Consider the following 15,156-nt stretch of genomic DNA (forward strand, 5'->3'; position numbering starts at 1 on the left):
TGCGCTCATAGGAACTTCCGTGTTCTTCGTCAGTCCTTTTTTGGGGGGACTTCTTAAGGATTTTTGTTTTTCTTTTCTTTTCACTTTCAAGAGCGCTACTTACTGTTTCCTTAAAACGACACGTGACAAGACTGTGAAGGGTGAAAACATGAATACTAGTACCCACTGATGTTTTTCAGTTGTCAGATGTGATTCCCCTAGTTCAATTAAAAAAAAAAGCCTATTTGCAACGTGCTCGCCTTTTCTGCAGATGAACAAAGGAATACTCCTGCACTAATTCTGAAAGTAACTTGTCACAGTGGGGTTCGAAGGCCTAGTCAAATAATTGTCTTCGAGCACTACCTGCTGTGTTCAATATTGAGTGAAAATGGAAGCCGGGCCCCAACTCCAGCTTATTTCACGATTCTTCTGTTATTTAAATGATTTTAGTCAGTTTGGGGGAAGCCAGACCTTTATAAATTAACAGCAGGGAAATACCAAAGGTGTCAGATTGCATATTTATCATCTTTTTCGTGTAATACTTAAATATGTATTAAGAAGTGACTGACATAAATTAGGCAGATTTCAGAAGCCACAGGCCGTGGCTTGTAGAGGACCCCCTTCTGCTTGACATTTCATCCTTGTCAAAGATCAAATTATTTTAATTTAGGCTGCAAATTATAAGGAATGAAGACTTCTTTGTGGGAATTCCCTGTGGTAATCTGACTTTTGTTGTTACTGCTGCTTGTCAGTGTGCAAAAGATATAATATGCATGCAAATAAGGTTAAAAAATATGTACTATCTAATTATCCAGCCAGTACATTCCACTTGAAGACAGTGGGAGGCCTGACACACAGTATGTGTTTGATTCATTGAGGCCTGCAGGGTATTTACACAAGATTACTTTTAATTATGAAATTAATATCTGTTTATCTAGAATATATAGCAGTAAGTGAGTATACACATGAGCAGAATTCTTTAGTAAAAAGAAATCATCTTAATTTACTACATGAAAAGGAGGGGAAAAAAATTACTTGTTTCTAAGGGAGAAAAAAAAGGCATCAACCAGACCTTGGTTTCACCCTCGTTGAAAGAAATTGAATGAAAACTTGGCACTGTCTCTAGAATTTGTTTCTAGCCATGCCAAGTAGGCTCAAGATAGGTTGCTTTATTTCACTTTTTATACTTTGGTGAGCCAGATACAGTACTAGATTCAGATGAGGAAAATGTGAAAAAAGAGAGGATTTTTGTTAGTTTGTTTTTTGTTTTTATAATTTTCGTGGCGCATTATCTCTTTTTAGGTTCAAAAATCCTGGTTGCCATGAGAAAGGGTATGATGAAGTCAGTGTCAGCTGTTCTGGGGTTTTGTTGTTGCTGTTTCTTTGTTTTGTAATAAGACATGGCAAATAAAACAGTCCCACTGCAGATACGCTTTAATTTATGAAGTGCACACCCCTAACAAAGTTTGTAAAACACAGATATTTATAACTCATCTTGACTTAGAACTGAAAATGGGAGAACACTATCTGGGATATATTTATAATAACTACTGCTTTAGAAAACTTAAAGCAAATGAGTAAGTAAATAATAATTACAGAAATACAGTATGGCCGTGTCACTTTCCATACGTGTCCATCAGTGGAAGAATACGGAAAATTCAAAAAAGTAGAAAGTGACCACTGCATATGGCAAAGAATTGTCTGGAAAGCATAGTCAAAAGGGTATTTTGTCACCAGACAAGCAAAAAAGTCTGGCTAATTGTTTTCATTTTCCAATCTATTGTTAAAACAGCTGTAAGTTTCTGTGCTGATGGATTGGAGATCTTCCTTTCAGTGCTGCTACTCTTGGTATTTCCTTCACTCAGTCGGCCTGGTCCTTCACACTCGTGTAGACAGCGTGCCTCTCACTGCCTTTAACACTGTCCTTGGAACTTAATCTAGTCCAAGAAATCATCCTTCGCCACTCCAGTGTAATTCAGATCTCTCTGAATCGCCGTTTTCACTTTTTCTTTTTTCAAAAGTCTCTTGAGCCATTTCTGTCTCTACCCGCAAAAATGAGACCATGAATTATGAATTTTGTTTATTTTCCCCCAGTAGTGCCTTATGGTGTGTTCTAAAGAGGAGACAGTCGCTAAAATTTCTGCCTGAAATTTGACCAGACATCCCAGAATCAACCTCCTTATAACACACTAGAAATTTGCAGCTGGTTATATATGCAGACACTTAATAAGTATGTCCCTTGCAAAGGTTTTCTTACTATAAACAAAGATACACTCACTGATGGTTTAGTTTGATCGTTTATAAACACTATTAATGATACCTGGTAAGTGTTATTGGCTGCTTTATCTTTTATACTGACATTCAGGGTAACCATTTAAGTGTTCTTAAAAGGTTTATTTAGAAAGAGCAAGATTATAGATTAAAAATTCTTATTAAAAGATAAGGAAATGCGAAAGAAGAAAGCTAAAATATCTTATTGTTTCTGTTTTTCTCACTTTACTGATCAGTGCGATGGAGTACAAATTGACTTAATAAACATCTCTCTGGAAGGAATTGCCATTTTGAATATACCAAGCATGCACGGAGGGTCCAATCTTTGGGGAGAGTCTAAGAAAAGACGAAGCCACCGCCGAATGGAGAAAAAAGGATCTGACAAAAGGACCACGCTCACAGATGCCAAAGAGTTGAAGTTTGCAAGTCAAGGTAAGTCTCCTAACGTTTCATTGTTAAGTTGCTTCCTGCTTGGCTTTTGAGGGCTACTTCAAAATGAAAGAGTTTTCTATTGCACTACAGTCCGTATATGTATGCAGTTGTATTGTTTATGATATCAGATATACATGTGTGATTCTATTATACTATAATAGATTCTAAAATCATGTATAAACTGGCTATATTTTCATGGATTTTTTTTTCTCCTTTTTTTGGATATATCTCTTTCCAGAAGGAATAAAATACATATGATATTTAGTGGAAAATAATATAGGCTATCTTGTACCTTAAATTCTGGAATGTGATTGTCTTGGTCAGGATGTTTGAGTTTGCTGTAACAGGGGCCTAGGTTAGACTCTGCTGAGGTATGTTGCAAGATTTTTTATTCTTGACTTTCTGCAGTCAGCCTATGATTTTGAAGCCATCTTACATTGAGCTGTTGTCCGAAATACCATATATAATGGCATGTTTAAAAATTCCACAGTAAATTTTGGTTATCTGCTTCTAGTTTTCCAGAAATTTAGTAACAGGTAGAAGACCTGGAAAAGAAAGGGCGAAGGACTAACAAAATAGGGTAGAATAGCTGCGGATCAGCTTTCAACTCCATTGTCATGTAATTCACACTGGGACGTGACAGTTAATTCTTGTTGATAGATTTTATAAAGAAAGATCAAATTAGTAGTATTCTAGTAATTGCTCATGCCTCAATTTATGAACACTATCCATAATATTTCTTTTACCTTCCGGAATCTACATCATACCATTGATGGCATTCAGATGGCCAAGAAAATGTATCAACTCAGCTCAATGTAGCAAAGACAAAATATGAAGAGGTTATCGCCTTGTGGGCCCAATAAAAATAATATTTCTTTAAATAAATAAAACTTGAGAATGGCTGCTAGGCTTGATGGTGGTAGGAAATAGCTTTGTTTTGGTGTCTTTAGGCATCTGATTCAAGTTTCAGCAGCAGGCAGTGACTTCTGTTATATGGAATGTGGTGACCATAAGGTTGACAAAGATGGATGGAGAACATATTAAGTATCCACTAGAAATATGTGTTTATTACAACCTGCCCCTAACAGAAGGTTTTGATGCCCATTAAATGAATAGGTAATCCCAAAGAGGTAAAGTCTGAGGCATTGCATAATTTAATAAAAGAAAGTTTCTATCAAATTTAAAATGTTTCACACTCAGGATGAATGTATGAAAACATGCAGGAAAATGGTTTTTTGAAGGAGAAAATGCATAGAAAAAATGAGTAGGTTTGTGCTATATGAATTTTAAAATGAGGGGAATTGGGTATAATTATTAATTTCTAGGAGTTGTTGACACTAATATTGCCTTTATACTTAAATGTAAGTTAATTGATTTCTTAAAAAATTTATGAAAAATTTCTAAGTTTTAGAATTAGTCCAAAGACCATACTAAGATCACACTTAAAAATCTCTGCTTCTCTCCCAAGGGAGTTAATGAGTTCATATGTGTTACATAGTAACTTAGTCCATAGGGTTAAAAAAGACTGTTATATATATGATATAAATATATAATAATTTCTAGGCTTTTTTTCTGTTTGGTCACTACAGATTGTACTTGGCATGTCCTTTGCATGTAGACATTCCAGACATGTATCTGAATTGATTCTCAATGCTCAGCTGCCAGCTATATTCACCCACCGAGCTGTTAAAGTTTGTAAAACTCATGGCTGTGCTCTACCGGGACAAGTGTCTGTACACTGTGGAGCTACTGCAGACCTGTGTCTGCTGGTCCCACTCACTAATCCCCCTCTATGTGCTTTTCTGAGGAATACACATTTGGAATAAAGCACAGGCAAATCGGCCAGAAGTGCTGAATAGACTTGTGAGTGCCCATAACCCTGGGAAAAGGTCTCTTCCTATTCTGCCTTCTTGCTTAGTACTAAGGAAGCATTAGGACCAGGTTTCCATAAACTTGGGAAAGAAAGAAGTGAGAACCTGCAGGTTGGTGACTTAGGAATACATTTTTCTCAGTATAAAGCTGGGGAGAAACATTAGAAATCAGAGTTCTTGAAGGTCGTTGTGTGAGTAATAACCAAAGTGTGTTTGTAACTGATTTGGCTCAACTTTTTCTTCCTTCTTAAACTGACTATGCTTGTAAGTTTGGATTTAGTTTCACATGTACACAAAATGATTATAGGTATTGACTTTAGAAATGAAATATAGGAACTATAATTCTGGCCCAACAAGTTTCTTTAGCCCAGATCAAATTAATGATTTCACTCTTAGAAAATACACAAGGAAGTAAGTGAAAAAAACTAATAATGTAAATTTCTTCTTTTTAAGATGCACCTTCTTGAAATCTTAACTAACAGCTTTTCTGATATGCCTCTGTAAAAAGTTTGAAGTTTAAACTAATTTTTTTTTTTTTTTTACTATATCAGAATGAATGCTTGTCCATAAACTTTAGAAAGCTTTTGGTGACAGGGAGAGGGGGGAAGCGTACCTGGCTAGATTCTTGTAATAAAGATAAATTATTTTATTTAGTAGAAGTATTTAAATTAAGAAAAAAGTTACAAGTTCATTTTAATGAGAAAAAAAATGTCAGACCAAAGGTACATCATGATGTTTGGAGTATTATATACTCTTTTATGCTTTGCTCTGCATGATCTGGGACTCCTGCACAATTTATTTGCTTGAAGTCCTTGAGGACACTCACAACATAAGATCATAGTCTCTTCAGTGAATAAATTCACTGATTGGAAATTGACAGTTGATTTAATTCGAGTTGATCAAAATTATAAGCAGTTAATTTAATTACATTATTGTTCCAGCAAAATATTCTCAAACAGTTGGAAGCAGTTCTAAAATGTATTCATATATTTATGTAATTCAGTAGACATTTCTTTGCGGCTTTGTCTTTTTGTTTGGTTTGGATTTTGTTGTAGTTTGTTTTTCTTTTCTTCTTTTGGAAGTACAAATGAACGAATCGTATACAGACGGCATGGCCTTTAAGCAAAACGATGAAAGTAGGCCAAGTAGGTCCGCAGTGCTCCTTAGCCTTTGTGTTCCGTCTTCCCCTTGTTTTCACTTGCTGAGTTCATCTTTGCTTCTTCTTCTGCATTAAATCTAAGCCTCAGAAAGATGTCTTATAGATTCATTCACATTAGTGTATAAATGACTGGTTGCAGGTGAGAGTAAAAGTTATTTGAATTTTAAAAGAAAGAAAAGCCTTCAGCTAAACCATTATTTTTCAAACTGTGTTCTGCCAAGTTATAACTACAATTTTTCAGAAGTTCTGTAAAAAACTTGCATTCATATTCATTTTTGCCATATTTTAGGGCAATAACCAAAAAAAAAACCTATAATAAAAACTCACAAACGCGCATTCTATAAAACCGTTTTGTCACATTGACAATTCCCAAATCATTAAATTGTGTTCCCAGGTGAAAACAACCTCCTTTCCTCCTCCTGTTCCATTTCCTCTTCTTCTTGCTGATGGGTGGACTGATCCATGGATGGATGGATCAAAGCCTAGTTCTGCATATCCACACACGTGCATTTGTACACATATACACAGCTAAATAAACACACAAATAAACAAATAACTGTGACATTCACTGGAAAGTCTGTACCTCTGCAACGGTCATTTAAAATATACCTTTGCATGTTTGATGAGGATAATTGTACAAATGGGTTGGGTACGTTACCACCACAGCATATGTGACTCATAAGCAATTAGAAAGTCCACAAGCTCAGATACTTCTGTTTGACACAAGTAATAAACAGTGCATAACAATCAATGGAAGTGAAAACAAGGTGACAATACTAATATTTTTAATAAAAATGGAAATCATTTTTCAGAAAACTTTTTGCTCATAAAAAAATTGCATTAGTTAGCTAGTTCTCCAAAATGATAAGCTTGTACTAGCTTATATATCAAGTGTACTTTTGTCAGAGATTTATGATATAAACATTCTCACGACTGCTGCTAAGGAGGCAGGGGTGAAATTGAAACAAAGTTTCAGCTAAGTATGCAGAATAAGATAAATTAGACTGATTGAAACTTGAATTAATATCTGAACCAGACAGCAAGTAAATCTGTGTTGATGAAGCTGAAAAACTGTTAAAAGGATACCTGTGAAAAATGTTTTTTCTTTTTTCAACCAGTGAGGACCTCTCAAGTAATGTGAGCAGTTTTTAGAGATTCTAATGGTTTTAGCTTTGAAGATACAAGTCCAGCTATACCATTTTCCAATAATGAACCCAGAATGAGGCAAGACTGCCAAGTGAGATGTAAGAAAGTTTGTGTCATTTACAATGACTTACCTGTCTGGTTCAGGATAGTCCCAGTATCGCACAACAAAAACAAATAGCAGACATCAGTGAAAATTAGGATGCCTCGGACATGGCAACTGCCTTCGTCAAAATAACTCCATTGTTCTCATAGATTGATTATATTCCATGTGTTCCCAATTTGAATCTCTAAAGTGTATTTGTACAAATACAATTCTAATTTTTCATTAATTTACTGTTTTTTAAAAACATTGCTTCATTTGAAAAAAAAAAAAAAGAGAGAGAGAGAGAAAGTTGACTGCTTTAGAAAGTTTGAAAACCACTGAGCAAAGCACTTACATTCAAACTGTGGAGTTTCAACATTTGCCAGAGGCTAAGGGAGGTACTGTCAGGAACAGCTGGACTTCCTGCTTGAAACATCATTCACTAGGTGACTGTCCACGCCACATACGGATACAGCTAGAAAAAGTTTATATTAAAAACTAATTAATATGTGATATTGTCCATGAAGTTTTCAGTGATTTTATTTCCATTTACCAATGCTAATCCTTTTCTTTGAGCGGAATGTCTCCAAGGGTAGTGTGCACTCCACTGATGGAAAATTGAGATAGTTTAAGCACTACACAGGTCAAGAATTTAAATCTAGTTTTTGTACGTACTATTACTGTTGAAAAAGGGGTACTTTTTTTCTTAATTTGTAATTTAAAATAATTTTATTTTTAAAATAAATTTTAAAGTGAAAATAGAGCAAAAGCCAAAACTGAAAAATAATAGAAGAGGTACCTGGATATGGCAATACTTGTGAACGTGGTACAAGAAAGCCTAACGTAGAGGAAACTCTGCTAGGTGAATACCACAGATTTCTCCACATCGTATAATTTGTGTAGCCCCAATTTTGAATACTTAGTGTAAACATTATTTTTATTCATCATCATCTTGCTGAAAACTTACTATATATCATTTCCTCCAAAATGAGCTTTTCCGTGTACGTTACACTGCACATTCCCCTACCTCACTTTATTTGATGTCTGTGCACTGTCCCAGGGAAAACTAAAACCCTGATTCTTTTAGGAGCTGGAGGGGAGAAACTATGTACCTGATTGGCTGTCAAGGAATCTCTCTACATCAAATGACTTAGTTTATTTATTTATTTTTTTGAAGTTCTCAAGAAGTAGGAAGGGAAAAAAAAGTCAATTCAAACCAAATTGATCAAACAGAATAAATGAGTTGATGTCTGTGAAAGCTTGACAAAACTTGAATTTCTTTTGCTACTGAAGATAAACAAGGTTATTGGCTTCAAGGTCTTTACCTTTAAAATGAGGACTGTGTGTGTTGTCCATTGCATTGCTTAGAAAATTGCACAAAGACTTTAAATAGTAGGACTCTAATACCTCCTACTCCTTGTGCAAGTTATACTTAACTGGAAGTTGATGATAATGGACATTGGTCATGCATTATTATCAGTTTTTCTAGACATTTCTATGGGTTATCTAGGGTAATTTAGAAGGCAGTGTTTTAAGTTGTCTAAATATAACTGCAACATTCATTTTAGAACTGTAGATGATGTGTTTGGCATTCAAACACCGGCAAGCAGAACAATTTCCAAGCATTTAAATTCAGTGATTAAATCAATTAAATTTAGAAGCAAGAAAAGGATTTCATGCTGCATTATTATACCTGGATGTTAAAATTGTTGAAAAAAGATCATGGCATTTGAGATGTTGCATTTTACAAAAATCTATGCATATACTAATACCATGATAATTTCGTTGGTTGAAAATAGATAGATCCAAACATTTGCTCTCTAGTAACCTTTAAGGAGATGTCTCAAAATGAATTTCTAATTGGTTGTTTTTAAACTACCTCTTTTGAAATTTTCCAGCAATGGATAATGCGAATAATAGCAGGTACCTAATATTGTTATCTAAATACAGAAATTCCTGTTTGCATTTGAAGATTGCATCCTATACCTGCATATCTTGATGTATTGGTTCTCCATTTTTAACTAAAGACATTCGTTAAAACTTATGAAACAGCAGTAAAAAGAAATTTAAAAATACAAGACGTATTTCTTGTGTGTAAAAATGAAAGGGTATTTTCAAAAATATAAGGTCATGTACTCATATTTGGTCTAGCTGTCCGATAAAAACGTATGTATTTTTAAGAAACATTTATGAAATTTCTATTTGTCGTAACACTAGTAAAAACTTCAGACAAACCACTGGCCTCCTAGAAATTTGGAAAGCAGAAACCATTAATATGAATAAATTAATATTTTAGTAACAAAACCGATGATAATCTTTAGAATATTCTCATATCCCTTCTGGAGCTGTATAAAATACCATTTTATGACTAGGATTATCACCTTTCACCCCAGGTTCAATGGTCAAATGTTCTGACATGCAGTATAATTCTAGCAACAAAATATGACATGCAGTATAATTTTCTAGAACTTCTTATAGTAAAATTGGTAAGGCCACAAAATCATTTGGGGTATAAGAAAGCAGATACATAATCATTTAAACAGGAAAGTGATATTTTCTCACACATTGCAATTAAAGGTTTATTCTTGAAAACAAATTGAAATGAGGAAAATAGAGAAAACCCAGGGAACGGGTAGGTAGGGACGGCAGAACAGGGAGCGACTTGCTTTCACCTAATGAATCTGGGAAAACTTGAGAAAAAAATGAGATTTTAGTGGCAGCTACATTTTGAAAAAATACATGATTTGGCAATCAATTTAATAGATGCAAGGGCAGAAGGAAAGGAATTTGTTTCCTTGAGGTTTTCAGTTAAGGTTCAGCTGTTACCTTCTCTGACTTCTGAAGCAGAATACCTTCTTTAGTTTCAAAATGCTAATGCTATTCTGAGACTCTTCTGTATTTCTGGCTATTGATTTTAATTGTGACTTCAGAGAAGGATGGAAAGTATAAATGCTTTAATGGGTCATTTCTCTATGATGTTGATGTCAGTGATAAAACAACCATCTTACTTGTTTCTGTGATACAATATCCCATCCTCAGTCTCTTGGAAATAATGGTGGGTCATCTAACCCAGGCTAAAACTGTGCTATAATTTTCAGTAAATTTAGCCTATGCGTGGTAGAAATATAAAACATATTTGCGAGTGAAATAAAATTGGCTGATTTACAACCCTCAACTAATTAACACTTGTAGAGCATGCTTTCAAATAGTCATCACATGAAGCTTCCGAATATGAGACCAATCTTAAAAGGGTCCTAAATACAAAGCCCTATAATAATTTTTTCATTTGAGGTTGGTGTTTTGAAGCTCAGGTATTGGATGTGTTCCAGGGAATTTAAAATAATTACTCTATAATCAGCACATAGGAAAATAAACTAGAGGGGATTCTAAAGGAATAGTAGGCGTGAAAGAGCTATCAAAAAGACATGAAATCAGCTACATAAATTTTTAACTATGATTCTATTTTTTTTGTTTGTTTGTGTTAAAAACCATGTTTTCTTTTCCATCAAGATAGAAAACAGTCGGCAAGAAAAACTATAATCTCATTGAGAATGAAAATTTAAGTGCACATTTGGAGTGACATTTTATTTAGAGATAATCACGTCATGCCAGGAGAGAACTTTTATTTTACCCCTCTCTATTTAGAAGTACTATTTTCTTGTTACCTTAGTGGATGTGGCGAAAACACCACAATCTAGTACCTGTTACTTTCAGGCATTTGTCTAACTGCCAAAGGGTGCAGGGGGCCCAGCAGAGATCAAAGAGACCTGATTCTTGAAAGAATGAAACCCCACCATCCACTTTCATTATCTTTGTGCTGTGTGTATCTTTGAGTTAACTAAAGCAACTACCCACTGGAGTTCCATTGCCACGAATTCAGTTTTTACAAATACAGTCTTTCATTGTATGGAACTAGTTAACATAGAAATGATAGCTTCTTGGACAGAATCCAGCCAACTCTGTTTTTGTGGAAATTGATAGAGATTCGTTAGATCACTATTTCCTCTGCACTGATTAATTATTCTCCTGGTTTAATAGCGTTATATGGCTCTTCCTTTGATAAACTAGATTCATAAACTGGGGGTGGGACGGGGGTTGGTGTCTATTTTATGCAGTGCCTTTTGGCTGCTGTGCAATACAGCTGTTAATCAGAGTGAGCTAAAGATTGAGGCCTGAATGTTATAAAGTGACAGTCACTTGAAAAAAGACTAAAAATCTCTATGGATAAACATAAGTAATTTAAATGAGCCCTAGGGAGCTTTTCTGAGAAAGTTCAAATGCCTGATGGATGTTGCACTGTTACCCTAATTATCCCATAACATGGCACAAAATAACAATCTCATTGTGTCTTTTTTATTTACAAAGCTGCTCTCACCCGTTATCATTACATTTTTTACCTGTTCAAGTTCTGAAAGATTGCTATTCATTGAGAGATTCATTAAAAGAGAATAATTATATTATATTTCACAGACTGGCAGAACGAAAATGTATCTTGAACAGTTCCATTTCCCTGAACAGTTGTTTATCTCAGGGTTGAAGACAAGTCTGTTAAGTATCTTCTACCCTTTTTAAACATGTCAAAGCTAATCATTAATACTGAAATTAGTAATTTGATTCTGATTTAATGAAAGAATCAGCTGTCCTTTGTAGAACTCAATTTCTGTGAATGAAACAAACATAATATATTTTTTTAATTTTGAGTAACAAAAAGTATTTAATTATCTTTTTATGTACAATGATTTTAAAACCATGTCTCTTCTGATAGTTAAAGCCTTAGCATATTGACTCTTTCCCTACCGATGCTTGAGAACTTGTACTTCTCCATCCAAAATACCATATCAGACATTTTCTTACTAAAGATGTGGCATTCACATTTTCAAAGTATCTTATTAGGAGAATAATAGGAGAATAATAAGAGATTAAAAAAAAAATCAACCATTATCCAAGAATGTTCCATTTTAAAATTTACTGCAGGAAAGGTTCATGAGCTTTGTGACTAAGTGTCTTGTCAAAATTAAAAGGAAAATCACGTGCACAAAAATATGACTTCAATAGAAAATAGAGCAAAGACATATCACCTCCTATTTGAACATGGTAGTGCTGTGAAATGAGCTATTCGTAGTCACGTGCACGTGCATACCTTAACTCTTATCTTAAATCTGTCTGGTAAGTAAGTGAGCAATAATGCAATAATATATTAATCATTGATGGTTTTGCCAAGCTTTCTACACTTGATGATAAGCACTTTCTTCCTAAGAGTCCTCATACTGTAGTCTTGTCTTAACTTCGCCCAGACCAGCTCACTGAAGTACCCCGGTGTCTAGGGGGCTCAGTGGGAAGCAAGAAGTCAGTGCATCTTTTAGTCGGTATAAAAGCATGAAAGATGCTATTTGATTTTGAAAAGACAGTAATTGTATCAAATTTAAATAACAGTTTTAAATGTGTGTAGGATTTGAAGAACTCTTAGAGATATGGAATGAGTTCATCTGTATGTCTCATTTTAACTGTATGTGACTAAAACAGGCTGACATATTAACAGTGCTATTTTGAGTCAGAGGTTGAATATGAGGCTTTGTATATTTGTGTAGTTAGGTATTATTTTATAATTCTTCACTAATACATTTTTCTGCCCTTTTTATTAATGAAACCTATTTCTTTTAAAGGAATTGTATAGGTCATTATCTTATTTGTTTTGTTATGATAGTCTATTTTAGATTTCCATTGCTCTTTTTGTTTTGTTTTTTAGTTTTGCTGTTTGGTTTCTGAGTATTTTATATATGTTACTTTTGTAAACTTATTATCCAAAAAAAGTTGATACTGTATTGGCACAAAACTTTCCTACAGATCTTCAGAAGCTACTGTCTTCTGATCCCCAAGTAGGTGTAATTGTGCTACTTTCCAGGTGTTGGGGTGTTCGAAATATTTTGTTTATGGTGGTTAGTTTCTTGGTGTCTCATTTCCTCATGCATTCCTCTCTTCCTCTTGGTGAATTATGGAACCCATTGTTTGCTTTCTGCACTCCCTTTGGTTACACACCTTCCAGCTCTCACTTCCTCACAATGATCTTAAGATTGTGGTGCCACAGGACTGACTCCTTGGGAGCCACATACACAAACTGCCCATGACCACACTCATTGAGTTTGCAGCCGAGACCAAGTCACCTCAGCAATGAGTTCACATCGTACCTGCTGCTCCTAACCTTCTGTCTCCCCCCTGACTGCGTTACTGGTGATTCACAGAGACGTGTATTAGAGCCCTCTCTAAAGTAGGTTGTACCAGAAAGTACCAGCTACCTAACAAATTAGTGGCATTGTGGGGTGCTGCCTGCCGGGTGCAAATAAATTGTAAGAGAGTACAGGGGACAGATGATTGGCCTTAGCTAGGCTGCAAAACTCTTTCCAAACTGGTACTGACTGTGTGCCAATAGATGTGGTAATAACTGTCAACAGGATTTACGGCCCTTTAATGCAGACTCAGTAAGCAAGGGAGAGGTGGAGCCCTGTGATTCTATATGAAGCTGAGTGTCTCCTGCCTTTCAGGCACTCTTCCTGGGCAGCAGGGGTGCAGATGCAGCACAGGTCACTCACAGCTCTCACAGAAGCTCTTTGCCTGGTCTCAAGACTTTGAATTTTTATTTTATTGTCTTGGCATATGTTGCTTCACTCTTGGTAGTGATTGACGCTACTATTTTTAAATTAAAAAGGAAAAATTCTCTCAGAGTTAGAGTGTGAGATATGTAGGTTCTCATTAAATGTAGAAAGTATAATCCTTGTTCATATTTTTTTGCCTTCTGAGATTAAGTTTTATCTCAAATGGCAATGCCTGCTCTTCCTGGACAACCATAGTGTCGATTGTCTTTAAGAGTAATATGTCCCTTGAAAGAATGATTTTCTGTTTTTCATTTCCATTGTTGCCGATGTCAGGTCTTAAGTCTAGCATTGTCTCCGGGTAAACCTTTCATCTGTATGTATAAAATGGGCATATAAGTCTTTCTTCCATAAATGATCAGTGAATGAACAGATTATGCTTTTATTAACACTTTTTTTCTCAATCTAACTATTTTCTTGATTAACTGATGGTTTCTGTCTTCATTAGGAATTGTGTAGGATGGACCAAGCTTTAAAGATTGAATGAAACAGGAATAAGCTTTTAAATTGAGCAAATTGATTACCCTTGTTTTAACTCTTTTTTTCCCTAAGGTTAGTGGATAGGGTTTTTAAAACATTTTGCAATGTGCTATGTATATTTAATGGACAGATAACAAAGAACAGTCACGTTAAGACCAGAATGCACAGAAGTCATTCACTTAGTAGTTCAGTATGTGCCCAGCCAGTCTGATTTGTGACCATTCTTCTCATGTACTCCACTCAAGCCCAAGCCCAGGTGACAGTTTGGATGATCACTGCGTACACCAAGCATGGTACCCTCTCAGAGCCTTTACACTGATATTCTCTCTACCTGGAATATTCTCACCTGAGATCTTCGCCTCATTTCACATGGCTTCTTCCTCACTTCTTTCAGGTTGCTGTTAAATATACTCTCTAGGGAGAGACTCCCCCCACCACGTATCTATAACATCATGCCATCCCCTCACATACCCTAATCCCTGTCCCACTAGGTCTTATCCTTTTAAAAACCTGAACCCTTTGATGAATTATAACATTTGTACAGAACATCATACACATCATAGTAGTTGTATAGATGATGGATTTTTACAAGTGAACATGTCTATGTAGTGACCCTTCCAGATCAAGAAATAGAATATTACCAACCCTACAGAACACCCCCAACCCACGCCCTACTCAATATCCTGGCTGCTATTGCTATAGATAAGTTTTGCTTGTTTTTAAATTTTATATAAACATAGTCATATAGCATATATTCATTTATGTCTAGCTTCTTTAATTTCTTATTTTCATTATGCAGTCATATTCATTATATTAGTATACAGTTTTTTTTCCTAGTGTGGCGCTACTATAAAATCTACTGCTGTGAACATTATTGTACAGGTCTTTTGACAGTGTATATGTATTTCTTCTGAGTATAGACGAAGAAATGAAAGTTGTTGGGCCATAGAGTATGTGTATGATCAGCTTTAGTAGATATTGCTAAAAGTGGTTGTATCATTTTGCACTCAGCAGATAAAGCTTCCAATTGTTTCCATATCCCCACCAATACTTTATATGGCGTTTCTTTTTAATTTAGCCATTCTAGTT

The 15,156-nt window shown here is 35.1% G+C and overlaps 1 protein-coding gene across 6 annotated transcripts in view; it reads left to right on the plus strand.

Annotated features, from left to right (window-relative positions):
* The window catches only part of DGKB (diacylglycerol kinase beta), a 588,496-nt gene that overhangs the window by 433,688 nt on the left and 139,652 nt on the right, over positions 1-15,156 (plus strand). For all 6 annotated transcript variants that reach the window (XM_032483924.1, XM_032483922.1, XM_032483923.1 and 3 more), the window contains one exon: positions 2,487-2,682. In XM_032483924.1, coding sequence (XP_032339815.1) covers positions 2,487-2,682 — 196 coding nt within the window. The remainder of the gene's footprint in view (positions 1-2,486; positions 2,683-15,156) is intronic.

This window comes from Camelus ferus, chromosome 7 (genome assembly GCF_009834535.1).
Source record: "Camelus ferus isolate YT-003-E chromosome 7, BCGSAC_Cfer_1.0, whole genome shotgun sequence".
Taxonomy (NCBI): Eukaryota; Metazoa; Chordata; class Mammalia; order Artiodactyla; family Camelidae; genus Camelus; species Camelus ferus.